Source organism: Pelodiscus sinensis, chromosome 1 (assembly GCF_052426305.1).
Source record: "Pelodiscus sinensis isolate ZL-2025 chromosome 1, ASM5242630v1, whole genome shotgun sequence".
Taxonomy (NCBI): Eukaryota; Metazoa; Chordata; order Testudines; family Trionychidae; genus Pelodiscus; species Pelodiscus sinensis.
The window spans coordinates 343,420,875-343,436,593 of NC_143052.1; the positions used below are offsets into that span (position 1 = coordinate 343,420,875).

General features: G+C 42.6%; 1 protein-coding gene across 5 annotated transcripts in view; it reads right to left on the reverse strand.

The window, feature by feature from the left end:
• FCHSD2 (FCH and double SH3 domains 2) overlaps positions 1 to 15,719 on the reverse strand; it is a 264,319-nt gene that overhangs the window by 117,463 nt on the left and 131,137 nt on the right. For all 5 annotated transcript variants that reach the window (XM_075919548.2, XM_075919550.2, XM_075919549.2 and 2 more), the window contains one exon: positions 4,784 to 4,860. In XM_075919548.2, the coding sequence (XP_075775663.1) occupies positions 4,784 to 4,860 (77 nt within the window). The remainder of the gene's footprint in view (positions 1 to 4,783; positions 4,861 to 15,719) is intronic.

Genomic DNA, 15,719 nt, shown 5'->3' on the forward strand with positions numbered 1-15,719 from the left:
TTCTTTCGAAATAAGGGTTATTCTTTTGAAATAACTTTGCTGTGTAGACATGAGCTTATAGACTAACAGATTTATTGGAGCATAAGCTTTCATGGGATTAAACAAAGGATTAAACAAAAACTGTGAATGGCTAGCCAGTTACAAAAGCAATTTCTCCTCTCTTGGTGTTCACACCTCCACATCATCTGCCAAAATTGACCCTCGTCCTCCCTGACCAAATTTACTTCATTATCTCTAGCCTTACTCTTGATTGGAACTCTTTTCTTATGCTTGTATATTTATTCCTGCCTCTAGAATTTCCACTACATCCATCTGACGAAGTGGGTCTTTGCCCATGAAAGATTATGCTCCAATAAATCTGTTAGTCTATAAAGGTGCCATAGGACATCTCACTGTTCTATCGCGAAAGTGTAACTTAGAAATGTAGATTTTTTTTTGTTACATAATTGCACTCAAAAACAATGTAAAATTTTAGAGCCTGTAAGTCCATTCAGTCCTAATTCTTGTTCAGGCAATCACTAAGACTAATAATTTTGTTTACATTTACAGAGATAATGCTGCCTGCTTCTTATTTACAAAGGTATCTTAAAGTGAGAATAGCCATTCACATGGCACTTTTGTAGCTGATGTTGCAATGTATTTACTTGCCAGATATGCTAAACATCTATATGCTACTTCATGCTTTGGCCACCATTCAGATGATATGCTTCCATGCTGATAATGCTTGTTAAAAATAATGCATTAATTAAATGTGAATTAACTCCTTAGGGGAGAAGTGAAGGTCTCCTCCTCTGTTTTAACTACCTTCTCCCGCATACTTCATGTTATAGCAGTCTTGGATGATGATTCAGCACATGTTCATTTTAAGAACACTTTCGCTGTAGATTTGAGAAAACGCAAAGAAGGTACCAATGTGAGATTTCTAAAAATAGCTATAGTACTCAACCCAAGGTTCAAAAACCTAAAGTGCTGTCCAAAATCTGAGAGAAGAGAGATGAGGATTATGCTTTCAGAAGTCTTAAAAGAGCCACATTCCAATGCAAAAACTACAGAATGCGAAGCATGTCGACCTACTCTGCTTTGGACCATTATCAAACAGAACCCATTATTAGCATGGACACATGTTCTCTGGAATCATGGTTGAAACAGAGACACATGAATTTTTAGTACATCTGGCACAAATATTTTGCAACATAAGCTACGATAGTGTTATGAAAATTCCTGTTTTAGGTGACGTTGTGAACAAGCAGCAGGCAGCATTATCTCCTGCAAATAGTAAAGCAAACTTGTTTGTTTGAGAGAATGCCTGAACAAGAAGCAGAACTGAGTGGACATGTAGGCTAAAATTTTTTTGTACATAATTCTACTTTCCTAACTTCAATTTTCATGATAAAGAGATTATACTACAGTATTTTTTACTAAGTAAAATGAAAAATACTATTTCTTTTGTTTTTGTTTTTACAGTGCAAGTATTTGTAATAAAAATAAAAATTAAGTGAGCACTGTACACTTTGTGTTCTGTGTTGTAACTGAAATCAGTACATTTGAAAATATACAAAATATCCCAATATACTTAATAAATGGTATTTTATAATTGTTTAACAGTGCAATTAATCACAATTAATTTTTATTGGCTTGACAGCATTAAAATTATAATGGAATTTTATTAACATTAAAACTTTTTCCTCCTTTCCCTGTTTTAGGATTCCAGTTCATTACTATTAATTGAATCTGCTGTTGTAAGTAAAGGGACCTCTGAAAAACTCTCTCGAAAGTTAAAAGATGCTACATTGAAAAATCATATTTCTGTCAGCAAATTAGATGTGATGGGCAACCACTTGTTGTCAAGTATGTTGCCAGCACTTGACATTATCCTGATTTCAGACAATCTACAATCATACAAACAAGTAGAGAAACAAGGAAGGTAAGGTAATATTGGTTCATTGGACTAACTTCTGTTGGGGGGGGAGGGTGTGTGAGAGAGAGACAGACTTTCCAGATTACACAGATCTGTCTTCAGGTATGCACCAGGAAAATATGCTCAGTGTCACAGCAAAATAAAAGACAGAACATATAGTATAGCATAAATAGCACACATTTCAAGAGACATTTTAAGATGAATCAGCCTATCAACAGCTCTTCAGTCACAGGGAAAATGAAAGGGTAGAGGGACACAGTAGGGGAGAAAAAGAAGGGGAGGCACTTTTAGTGGATTATAGATTACTGTAATAAACCATAAATCCAATGTGTTTGTTTAGCTCATGGCATGCAGTATCTAGAAAAGTTATCAAATTAAGTTCCCAAACTTGTGTTTTAAAAGTGTTGGGCAGCTTTCCCTTGAAGACTGATAGGTCAGATATGAAGTGATCACTTCATGAAAAGGGTGTTTTTTTTTTTAATCATTTTCCTGTGTGAGTTCATTTGACAGTGTAGTGTTTGTCTGGTTTCAACCACATAGTCATTATTGGGGCATTTATTCTACTAGATATGATTGCCACATGTCATGTTAGAAACATATAGGACCTTGAATGGTGTACCGTGGGAGGCGCTGATCACTAACAGTGGAGATACATTTCAGGTAGTGCATCAGTTTTCTGGCAGGGTGTGGTGTCACTTTGAGCTGATGTGCCCTGGTCAGTGGGGAGTTTGAGTCTGATGATGAGCTTGGAGAGGACAGGGGATTAATCGAAGGCTAGAAGAGATGGTTCAGGAAAGATTTAATACTGGATAGGGTCCCCACTGAGAAGGCATTGTAGTGTTTGCTGATACCCCACATGGGTTCCAGAGTGGTACAGTAGGTTACAAATGGGTGCGTGCTCAGAGGGGTTTTATTTTTGTGTTGAAGCAAGTTCTCTCAGGGGCATGGGGTGATTTATATTCAATTTACATTGGGTTTGTGGTTTGTTATAACAATCTACAACCCACTAACACCCATCCAACCCCAGGTGTCTTCCTCCCTCCTTCCTTTTCCTGATATGATTGAAGGAGTGAGAACAGGCCACTTCACCTTAAAGGGTCCAGTTAAATAGGTGTAAACTATTTACGCTAAACAAACTCTTTCACCTTGTATTTAGTTACGAAACTGAGCACATTTCCCAGTCCAGCCTTGAAGAACTCTGTGTAAGGCCAAGTCTACAGTACGGACCTATAAATCACTATAACCCCCAACTGACATAGTGAAAGTGACCTAACACCCCTGCAGAGAGAGCTTTTTCCATAAACAAAGCTACTCCCTCTCAAGGATGTGGATTAACTATGCCAATGGGAGAAGTTCTCCAGTCAGTGTAGTTGCATCTTCACTAAAGTAGTGCAGCTGCGCCTCTGTAGCAATGTATGTGAAGACAAACCCTAAGCTCGAAAGCTTAGGGCTTGTCTCACCAACAGAAGTTGATTCAGTGAAGGATGTTACCTCACCTACCTTGTCTTCTTAATATGCTGGGACTGACAGGACTATAATACCACTACATACAACAATCAGATAGAGGCCGTTCAACAATTTTTCCTGAGTTGCCTGCAATTTCCCCCATCAGCTGGTATAGGCCTCTGTGGCATTTTTTTGGGGAGGTTAAACTGGCAGCTAAGGGGCAGAGCCCCTGAGTGGGCACAACATGGCCACTGCCTCAGTGAATGCTGGGGCAGCAGCTGTGTCAACACCCCCACAATCAAGAAAGGGGATAACTAATGAAGGGGTAGTATTCTGCAGGCTGGAGAGAAAGAGGCTGCCTGGGGCCAGCAAGGGAGGGGACTAATGGTCATTACAAGGGAGGAGCCAAGATATAACAAGGACTGGATGTGCAGAAGAGTGACTTGGGCAGTGTGTATGTATGGTGGTGGGGAGTAAGGGATCAGGTGCACAGGGCAAGCAGGGAGAATATGGGCAGAATGAGAAGCAGAAGCTCAAGGAAGCCAAAGTCTGCATGCTTGTGTACACAATTTGTACGCACTGAGAGATGAAAATTCAACTTGTAACTGTCTCTCACTTTGGACAGGAATATTTCAAAAAACAGAATGCAAACCAAAAATACTATATATCCCTTTAAAAAAAAAAGAGCTCATGATTTTAGATCAAGTGCATGCATTTTCAGATTCTGGCATGACTTTTGACCTTTTGAGGCTAAAAATACTGAGACTGATATAAACCACCACTGCAACCCATTTTCAGCACTTGATTTACCGTTGATGGTATTTTCATTAGTCAATTTAATTGTTTCCTTTATATAGCAGCTTCTTTCATGAAATTTCTTATAACATCAATTTTAAAGGATTTTTGGAATATCCAAGGGATACTATATTCAAAAGGGATGAACTTTTCAGCAACTGAGTTTCTGTTTTGCAGTCCTTCTATGCTTGCTAATAACTTCTGTCACTCTTTTTTCTTTTGCTAAACCACGCTCCCAGATGCTACCTTCTCTAAGATGAACTTCCTCTATTAAATTTGGGTTCCTGTCATTACTCCGTCTTAACTGATGAATAAAAAAAACCTCAAAAACAAAATAATATCCAAACAAGATACTGAATTTGTTCTTATATTTGTGCTGTTTTGTAATCTTGTTTAAATCTGTTTCTCATCAGAACTCTTTAGACTCTCTATATGTTTTATACTTGCCAATTTAAGCTTATTACATAACCTCAAACGAAAAAGCTTTATTTTCATTGGCAATTCTCAAGCAAAATATCATTAATTTCAGCTGCAGATGGAAGGGTTCTTCATTGTTGTGTAGAATAATTACACAAATTGGCAATGTAAGAACAGCTATTTAAGACACCCAAATTGTTAAATTACCTATAATCACTTCGCTCATCTGTTTTTATTCCAGGCCAATCCTTCTTTAAGTATTGACTAGCCAACTTCTGAATGCCCTATAAAAAATAAATAAAAAGACCGTGTTAAAAACAAATAAGAGAATGTACTATAAAAAGGAGTTTCACTATAATAGTCTCGTACATAAGTAAAAAAAATTTACATTTTAACAATACAGCCCAATAATCTATTTTAACTAATACAAAACTAACACAAAACTGCTACTCCTTCCCCAGGTATCTTGTTATAATTTTGCTCTGTACGGAGGTATGTGGATTCACTTTATTTGTTTTTATGGTAATATTATTAGCTTTGTTTTATATATACTATCCTAATCATTTTGTAGACAAACAAAAATTCATTTGAATATTCAACATGGAGAATGTGTGTGACCAAAATAAGTAGCATGAAATATATATTAAGACATTATGGATTAATACAAATATCTACTGTAATTATACATGTAGAAGTTACCCTAACACAATAACAAATTTGTAATAGAAAATATAATAAAAAGTACACTACAATAAATACGTAACTAAACAACCCTCAGCTGATAATCAGATACTGGAAACACATTTAACTAAATTTAGACCTATGAGATACTGGATGCCCTCTACTCTCACTGAAGATAACAGGAGTTGAGGGAGCTCCACTTCTCACAGGATCAAGTCCTAATTTATGGTATTGATTTAGATGCCTATAAACCAGTGGTTCTCAAACTTTTTGGCCAGTGGCCCACCTGGCTCAATGCAAACCTCTGGAAAGAGGGGCATGGAACTAGCTGATGTACCTTCTACACTCTTGGCACCCTGGAAGTGGACACTGGATGGTTCAACTCAGCTAAAAAAAGAAGACAGAATCTGTGGACGGAGCTCAATGGGGGAATGAGGGAAAGGAAGAGAAGCATTTTGCTGATGCCTCTTTGGGTTGGATGTCCAGTGCAGAAATTTGGTACAGAAGGGACATGGTTATTGGATTAAAGATTTGAAGGAAAACATTCCTTATGGGAGCTGATGAAGGTGGGTTTGGAATGCCTACATTTTGTCAGAAGGCAGCTAACTCCTGCTTTTACTTGACCTCTTAAGGGATTTGGGGAAGAGGGTTTGTGGCACTAATGTCTACATCGGCTGGGACCCCTCTTCTCTGCACTATGCAGTTTGTTGCTGGGTACACCTAGATATTATAAGTAAATAAAGTGTCAGCCTAATTAAACCACATCCACCGTTTTGTGTCTTTCTTTGAGATGGACAATGTGAGTTCAATACATACTTCTTTTATTTAAAAAAATTAGCAGTTAAAATAAATGTGACATAATAGACCTTTTAGAATATTTCATATAAAAACAGTAGTTATAAGCAAATTTGCTATTATCCAGTAACAAATACAGTAAGTTCAAGATTTTTATGCAAAAGGACACATTCAGCAAATAGTGCAAGATCTTCCTTGTTCTTTTCTCAATGCCATTTGCTGTTTTGCCTCTCAAAAGATCACCAAAACAAAGAATACCATTGTTCAGCTAAAACTGGGAAACCTACTGATTGTTTAACCTTTGGCCTAGTTAGAAGTAGCATGCAGCCTAGGAGTGTGCTCAGTACTTGCTCACAGGCCACACTACACTCTTAATTCAAGAGCTGAAAAGCTAATGTTTAAATGCAGGAAAAACCACTATGTGATGGCATAACTAGATTCTACTCAGAATTCTTTGACTTGTAAATTATGTATCAAACTGTTCATTATTTATCCTTTTTATATAGTTTCACACAGATGGATGGCTCTTCTCTGGACAAATAGAGATTCTCTACAAAGTAGGGTTGCCAGGTGTCCAGTTTTGAACTGGACAGTCCAGTATTTGAGTGTTCTGTTTGGGAAACAAATTGAGAAATTATAAATGAGAAAATATAAATACCTGGTATTTTCTAAATAAGATATAATGTATATTGTGATGTAATGTCAAGTGTGTCCGGTATTTTTATTGAAACCATCTGGCAACACTATCTACAAGAGTTTACAATCTAAAAGCCTGAAGGCCAATCAACTAAATGAACCCATGGGCTCAATTAATTTTGATCAGAGCTTAACTTAATTTCATAAGATAGCATAATTCTACTGACCAAATCTAAGAATACCTGAAATATTACTTATTAGGGATGTAAGCAAGTAGTCAACTAAACAATAAGACCCTCCCCCCACTGTATCAGAGGCAGCAAAGGGGAGGGGCGGTGCTGGGAGCAGCAACAAACATGAAATTGTCTGTAAAGAGCCCCGCCCTTCTTGTGAGCGCCCCTCTGTAGCCAAGGGGAGTCTCGGCCTGGGACCAGGCTTCTTCTTACCCCCTTTGTGGTTGCTGGGTGTTGGGGGGGCCCAGGTCCGCCCACTCCTCTGGGTCCCAGCCCAGGGACCCTATAAGTAGCAGTTACCTGCTGAGTCTCAAAGAGGTCAGTTGCTGCCACATTCCCTGGGCCACTTCCCCAGGAAGCTGCTATGTCTAGCCCTTTCTCTTGGGCCTTTTGTTCAAGTCCTCCCTGTCCAATGTTCTGCAAAGGATTGCCACTGGCTTACCGGCTAGTCTTCACCCTCTGCCTGGATTGAGCTCCAGGAAGGAACTGGCAGACTCTTCCTTTATATCCACCTGCTGCACCCTGATTGGCTGCAGCAGAGGCTGCCACTCTATTCTGCTTGGAGGACCTCTCTTCTGTTCCGGTTGCTGGGTAGAGGGCGGAAAGGTCTCCAGCTGGGATATCAGGGCCTACTCCACCCCATCACATTGTCTAAGCACAGATTTCCAAGCTAGGAAAATTCACACTGGTTCCCTCTAGCAAGACACTTATTCTCTTTGTATCTTGGTTTCAACCGTTAGTAAATGGAGATGACAATTTTTCCATTCTTCACATGAAAAACAGGGCAATCTTTCCTTTTGGGAGGAATTTTGAGACTTTATGAAGTATAGAGCTTGAAAAATTGGCTATCAGCCAAAGGGCACTATGAACAGTAGGAATTAATCATGTGAGACTGCCCAGAGTAAAGCTTGTTCTAGTCAGCATCAGTGTTTCCTCTAAGATTTTCCATCCATGAGTGGAGTGAGTTTTTTCTTGTGCACCAATAATGAGGCTATGGGTGCTTTTTGGATGTGTGCCATGGCCCCTGAGCCCTGCTCCCAGGCAGCACTTTCCCCCACATCGTGGGGAGAAGGTGAGACATATCCCCTCCCCCTGGGAGTGCTGGTCCCAGGGCAGCCTGTGTGCAGGCCATGGGCTGCTGCAGGCTGCTCTCCACGGGGCTGGTTGGGAGTCCCAACCTGGGGCAGAGGGAAGCTGCTACCAGTGCCTAGGGGTTTGCAGGGAGTGAGGTGCTAGGAGTAAGGCAGTGACACACAGGGAGCCAGCAGAGGGCTTGGGGGGGGCAAGGGGCTTAGAGCTGGATGGTAATGAAGGGTGCGGGAGGGGGAAAGAGGGGTGTAGGGAGTCCCAGCCCCAGGAGCAGTTGCACCGCAGCCCCAGCTCCGGCTCCGGCATCCACCTGCCACACAGTCTGCCCAGGGAGCAGTTGGGCAGCCACCACACAGCACTGGCTGCAGTTCAACCCCAGAGCAGCCCCGGTTCCTAGAGCAGTCCTACTCTGCCCCGCAGCTCAGCTGCACCCGGAGCAGCCCTGGTCCCTGGAGCAGCCTTGCTCCGCCATGTGGCCCAGCTGCCCTGAAGCAATCTTGCTCTACCATGTGGCCCAGCTGCCAGAGCTGAAACAGGGGCCACAGTAAGGCTGCACCAGTTGGGATACCCTCACCATGCCTCGGTGCCAGCCATTGCACACAAGGCAGCTGCCCGCCACATGTCGGGCCGCACGATTGCTGCTGCAGCTGGAACCAGGGCCATGGTGAGGTTGCCCCAATAGGAAAGCCTCACCACACCCTCGCTCCAGCTGCACACATGGGGCAGCTGCCCACCACGCAGCACTGCTTGACACTGGAGCAGGAGGACACCACGCCACTCAACTTCCAGCAGGACAGTGAGTGCTGCTGTACAGCTCTGCAAAGGAGGTGGGCGGGCATAGAATTGTTTGTGCACAGGTAAATTTCCAGCATAGCCATCATTCTTTAACTTACCAAACGCCCTTATATTATCTAAGGAATTACGCGATATTAAAAAAAATCTCCATAGAGATGTTAAGACTAGCCATATAAGACAGAAAAATAAGAGGAAACCATTTGCCATAAGAACAAAAGGCTGGACATTAACCAGCCTTTGCCATATTAAAGACATAAAACATTAGAATAAACTGGGTAGCGTGGGAGGAAAAGAAATTTCTGACATTTATTTTGGTATTCTCCGACAACAAAACAATACTGGTAAGAAACCACATCTTGAGCAGTGTCTCTCAACTTTTTTTTTTTTTATTTAACAAAGTATCCCCTTTAAAAAAAATTATAAGTACCTCCAGTTTTCAGACACAACATTTTCTTCTACTATTGCAACACATTTATTTAAACTACTTATTCATAGCCGGGCAGGTGATGCAATATTTGGGCGTAAAAAGAACAAAAATAATAAAGCGCTGTAAAACTTAAAACAAAACCTCAGTTTTCTCCAAATTTCAGTTGTGTTGACATACCCTCCAGACTTCTCTTGAGTACCCATAAAGGTACTCCTACCATTGGTTGAGAAACACTCATCTTGAGCACAAATGTAAACAATTACTTTCAAGAGGATCCCAAAATCTGGGGGAGGGTAATGAAGATGAGACATATCCCGCCCCAAAGGAGAGCTGCTCCCAGGGCAGCCTATGTACAGGGCAGTGTCTGCCGCAGGCTGCTCCCCATGGGGCTGGCTCAATCCGTGGTCCCACCAGATCTCAGCACAACCCTCCCACTGCTGCTCTACGCTATTAAAGGGACAGGGGAGCTGCAATGCAAAGATGCTGGCTCAATCCTTGGTCCCACCGGGTTTCAGCACAACCCCCCACTCCTGGCTGCCACTCTACACTATTACGGACAGGGTAATGCTGGCTCTCGCATCCGCTCCCCATCCCTAATAATGCAGAGTGGTAGCCTGCTGGGCGGGGTGTTGTGCTGAGACCCACTGGTACCAGGGACTGAGCTAGTATCCTCTCATACTGGCTCCTATTTCTTTAATAGAGCAGAGGAGCAGCAGAGGGTTATGCTGAGACCTGGTGGGACCAGGGATTGAGTCAGCATCCTCTGGCACAAGCTCCCCTGTCCTTTAATGGTGCAGAGTGGCAGCGGGGGAGGGGGATTGTGCTGAGACCTGTGGGACCAGGGACTGAGTTCGCATCCTCTCACACCAGCTCTGAGGAAGCGGGTCTGGCCCACGAAAGCTCATCACCTAATAAACCATCTTGTTAGTCTTTAAAGTGCTACATAGTCCTGTATTTTGTTTCAGCTACACCAGACTAACACGGCTACATTTCTATCACCAGCTCCCCTGTCCCTTTAATAATTAAGTGTAGACTGGCAGCAGGGGATTGTGCTGAGACTAGAGATGTTAAATATTGATTAATCAGCTAATCAAGTAGTCGATGGAATTTCCAAAACAGTCCCCGCTCACGTGGGATCTCAACTGCTGCACTTCTCCCTTTAAAATGTACAAGAGCCGCTGGTGTCTCGTGTACATTTTAAAGGGAGAGGCACAGCAGTCTATACCCCCTGTGAGCAGGGACTGCTTTTGTCCCCACTCACATTGTTTCCCCCACAGCGCCTCTGCCCGCCTCCTCTCCCCCCCACCAAGGTAACAGTGCTGGAGGAAACCAGCTTCTAAGCCGGCTCCCCCCAGCATCGGCTCCTGCGCCCCCTCCTTGGTGCCTCTGATACATAGATGGGGGGGGGGGGAGCAACTAGTCAAGTAGTGACTGACTACCCAATAAGCCTAGAAATTTCATCGACTAACCTGTAGGGGAACACTTCAATCTCCCTGGACACACAATTGCAGATCTAAAGGTAGCCATCCTGCAGCAAAAAAACTTCAGGACCAGACTTCAAAGAGAAACTGCTGAGCTACAGTTTATCTTCAAGTTTGACACAATCAACTCAGGATTAAATAAAGACTGCGAATGGCTTGCTAACTACAAAAGCAGCTTCTTCTCTCTTGGAATTCACACCTCCAGACCAGCTACTAGAAGTGGGCCTCATCCTCCCTGATTGGATCCACCTGGTCATCTCCAGCCTGATTCTGGCCTGCATATTTATACCTGCCTCTGGAAATTTCCACTACTGTACATGCATCTGACGAAGTGGATCTTTGCCCACAAAAGCTTGTTCTCTAACACTTCGGTTAGTCTATAAGGACTCCACAGGAGTCCACAGGACTCCTCGCCACATCGACTACTTGATTAGCCAATTAACCGCTATTTAACATCCTTACTTTTTAGCTCCCTCCCCAAATTCTCAGGGGCTGTTTTGTACATAACATTGTGCAAAAACTGGTTACGCATTGCAGGAAGGTAAACCATTGCACACTTTATGTTCAAAAACGATAAGGCTAACTGATCAAATGGACAAACATTATGTTATTGTACAATAAAATGGTACTTGCTGCTTTTCGAATGATTACAGTCAAGATGATATGGAGTGTCATATAGCTATATCTATATATTAAAAAAAAATCTTAATTCTCACTCTGCTCTCACTTTCAAGCTTCTCCATCACTCCCCTTTATTTAACGAAATAGAAGAAGTAAAATTAAGAAAAAAAGAAAAATAAAGCAATGTAAAGAAAAACAGAAAAGTTTATTCAAATTACACTGATAGGGTACCTCTAGACTACATGCCTCTGGTGACAGAGGCGTGTAGATTAGACTACCCGGCATAAGAAAATGAAGCGGCGATTTAAATAATCGCCGCTTCATTTAAATTTACATGGATGTTGCGCTGAGCCGATCAGCTGTTTGTCGGCTCAGTGCGGTAGTCTGGACGCTCCGCGGTCGACATCAAAGGCATTTGTCAACCTCCCAGGTATAGTCTAATCTACACGCCTCTGTCGCCAGAGGCATGTAGTCTAGACGTACCCATACTGTCTTCATACATTTAGGAAAAATATCACAGGGAAAAGAAATAGTATCAGATTCAATAAAGGGGAGATACTTTTTTAACTAACCCATAAATTAAATAGCTTGTAGACTGCTACCTCAGACAATATTTTCCTTCAATACTATCCTTTTCTTATACATGTGTACTCTTTTTAGGTTCCATCCTAAGGGGAAAAACTTTAATCAAGAAAATGAAGACAAAAGTGAAGAACTTCACAGACAACGCTAAATATTTGTGCCTAATAAGATCAAAACTTCTTTGATTAGAATTTAAATTACAGATTACTAAGCAACCTGGGCTGGCCAGCTTCAGTTCATTTAGAGTGTTTTGTTGTTGTTTTGCAAAATACAGTCCCATAAATTAGTTTCTTTACTAGGAATATAAATAAAGCCATGTGAACTGTACCTTCAGAGATAACTTCACCAAATTTTCTATGCAGTTAGTTAATACAGTAAAACTCCATTGGTCCGGCATCCAATGCTCTGGCACTCCTGATGGTCCGGCACCATCAGGAACCCAGAAGTGCTCTGGCTGCCGGACAATTGGGAGCTGCTCTGCGCCCGGCTTCCCCGATTCAGCTGCTGCTGAAACTGACCAGCAGCTGAATCGGGGAAGCTGGTGGCAGAGCAGCTGGGGTGCTGTCTGTTTGGTCCCGTAGTGCTGTCCCTCAGGGCTGCAGGACCAACCCGGCAGCACCCCAGCTGCTCTTGGGGACGCCTGGGGAAGAGCAGCTGGAGTGCTGTCGGGCTGGTCCTACAGCACCGAGAGGCAGCGCGGGACCAACCCGGCAGCACCCCAGCTGCTCTGCCCCAGGCATCCCAATTCAGCCGCTGCTGAAACTGACCAGCGGGCTTCCTGGACTGTGCAGGTGCAGTGCCTGGCTGACATATCTTTGGTGCCCTGACATCACCCATATGTGGTTCCCCCCCCCCCTCAGTTCTCGCTCTACAATGGAGACCACACTAAAAATTTGATGTAGAGGGGAAGAAGTGGGTAGTGGAGCACCTACAGGAACACTTATCTTGAAGATCATTTACTGCACAGCTGAGATCTCTTCAGTATAAATCCCTGTGGGTGCTCCACTATAGGTGACTGTAAAGCTGTATGTATTTAAAAGGTAGGGACTTCGGATCTGGTAGAAAAGTGGTGGCTAGGAAAGCTTTAGCCATGCTGAAGTCCGAGACTTGGCCTTAAGAGTGCATAGTGTTTTGCAAAAGTATGCTCAGAGGCCCATGTGGAAGCTCTCCATATGTCCATAATTGGGACCTTATGTAGGAATGCTATGGATATGGATACAGCTCTCATGGAGTAGTGTGTGTAGGCTGTATTGGTAGTAGGTACTGACTTCAATAATGGTGCAGCACACACTGCGCTGGGCGGTGCCATTTTAAGGGAGGTAAGCAACTTCAAGCCTTTTACCTTGGCACTAAAGCAGTGCATACCAGTTGCGCTAGCGGCGTGAGTGGTGCCAGAGTGTCCTGGTGCATCATGAGAGCTTAAGCACGAACAGCTGGCAGAATCGGCACTGAGGTGCTTAGAGAACAGCTGGTAGCCAAAGGAGCCTTTTCAGGCAATGAAGGTGCACACTTTTTGAAGTTTTTTTGTCCTGTGCCAGCTGGGGCTTTGAGTGGGTTGTAGAGGGTTCGAGATCAGGGTCTGAGGTAGGGAAAAAGGACTTCTCCATAAGGATAAGTTATACTCATAGATCCTTATCTTTTCACACCCTGGCCTTCAACTTATTACAATGGACACCTTTCTGGGCAACATGGGGTTGCCTCAAACAATGGACGCAAAATAGGGACAGCGCCCTTAAAAAACATGCAATGCTTAAACCCTGGTGAACTAACTATAGCAAAGAAATGAGGAAGAAGAAGAAAAAAAAAAACTTGTGAGGTTTTTTTTGGGGGGGAGAGGGAGAGGAGAACTGGGATAATGGAAACTTACCTAGGTAACAGGAGAGCAATTACTTATCTCTCTAAAGAATGGTAATGAAAATAACAATGTTCTCTGAGGAACATTGCAAAGCTCCATCTCCAGCTGGAGACACTCCAGAAGGAACTGGGGGGAAGGGGGACCACACATGCGATGTCAGGGCAGCGAAGACGCACGAGCCAGACACCACATCCACGTGGTCCACGAGAACACTGCTCTAAAAGCCTTTGATTAACAGCACAGGGATGCACTGATACCTCCAGTAGAGTACATCTCTCAAAGAACTAAATATTCTCTGTTATCAAATTTGCCTTAAAAGGTGCCAGATTTTTAATAGCTAGCAACAAACAAAAAATTTGCAAGGAATACAGAAATGTAATAGAAGAAAAAAATGAGGAAATTACTGTTTAGTCTGTCTGATGTCTAATCTCAGCAAAATATTCAAGACTTTTCCTAGTGAAAGAAGAGATACAATAACATAAGACAATGATGTATGATGGTCCAATACCACTTTGTTTATGAAAAATCAACCAAACAAATCTAAGAGTCTTCTTCGAAGCAATTTCTAATTCAGCAAATACATCAGATGTAGTACAGTGGATTGCAAGAACATTCATTATATTACAACATAATTTTAATGAATTGGATAGAATTAGCAATGTTGACTGACAAAGACAACTTATATTATAAAAAAATGTTGAACTTATTTTATTTTGTAAAGAGTAGTAGCTAGTTTTTTCTGGAGATGGTTTGTTATCCACTTCTTGGCCTCTACAATGTTAACAGGCTTGTATTTTACATCATTATGTGAACCTTTAATTAAGTAGTTCCCACAGAATTACAAATCATTTATGCAGACATGTTTTGTGTGGCTCATGTCTTACTTTCTTTCCATTCTAAAATAGCTGACAGACAAGTTCTGCACATGCTGTCATCATGAACAGACTATCAAACTGGTTACAGGTTGAATGTCCCTGATCCGGCACCCTCAAAACCAGATTGCTCCTGAGCCAGGGAATTTGCCAGACCAGGGGAAGTCAATGCCAGCTTCTCTGCTTCCACCCAGGGTCCCAGCCCCTAGTTGTAGTGATACACTCCAGACCCACTACTCCCTTAGTGTCTCCCCCATTTCCACTCCTCCCCCTCCATCCTTGAGCTTGAATGCTGCAAATCAGCCATTTGCTGCGCTCCAGAAAGGTGGTGAGGAGTCCTGTGGCACCTTATAGACTAACTGAAGTGTTGGAGCATAAGCTTTTGTGGGCTGATCTGGTTAGTTCCTGTGATGGTGTTGCTGGCGTATATATGTGGGCAGAGTTGGCCTCTGAGGATAGAACAAGAAACAATGGGCTTAAACTGCAGCAAGGGAAGTTTAGGTTGGACATTAGGAAAAAGTTGCTAACTGTCAGAGTAGTCAGACACTGCAATAAATTGCCCAGGGAGGTTGTAGAATCCCCATCTCTGGAGATATTTAAGAGTAGGTTAGATAAATGTCTATCAGGGATGGCCTAGACAGTATTTGGTCCTGCCATGAAGGCAGGGGACTGGACTCAATGACTTCTCGAGGTCCCTTCCAGTCCTAGTATTCTATGAATCTATGATGTGGGAAAAGCTGAAGTACTCAATGCTTCACTTCGCTAGAAACTGACCATTAACCTGACATTGAGCCGTTGATCAATACCAGTGCGGCCCGACAGTCTAGCCAGCTTTCTGTCCATTTATCCAATCCATACTCCCTTAACTTGCTGGCAAGAATATTGTGGGATATTGTATCAAAAGCTTTGCCAAAGTCAAGGTATATCACATCCACTGACTTTCCCATATCCACAGAGCCAGTTACCTCATCATAGAAGCTCATCAGATTGGTCAGGTATGACTTGCCCTTCATGAATCCGCAATGACTCCACAATGACATTTACCAACCCCCTCAGTACCCTCGGATGCATTAAAT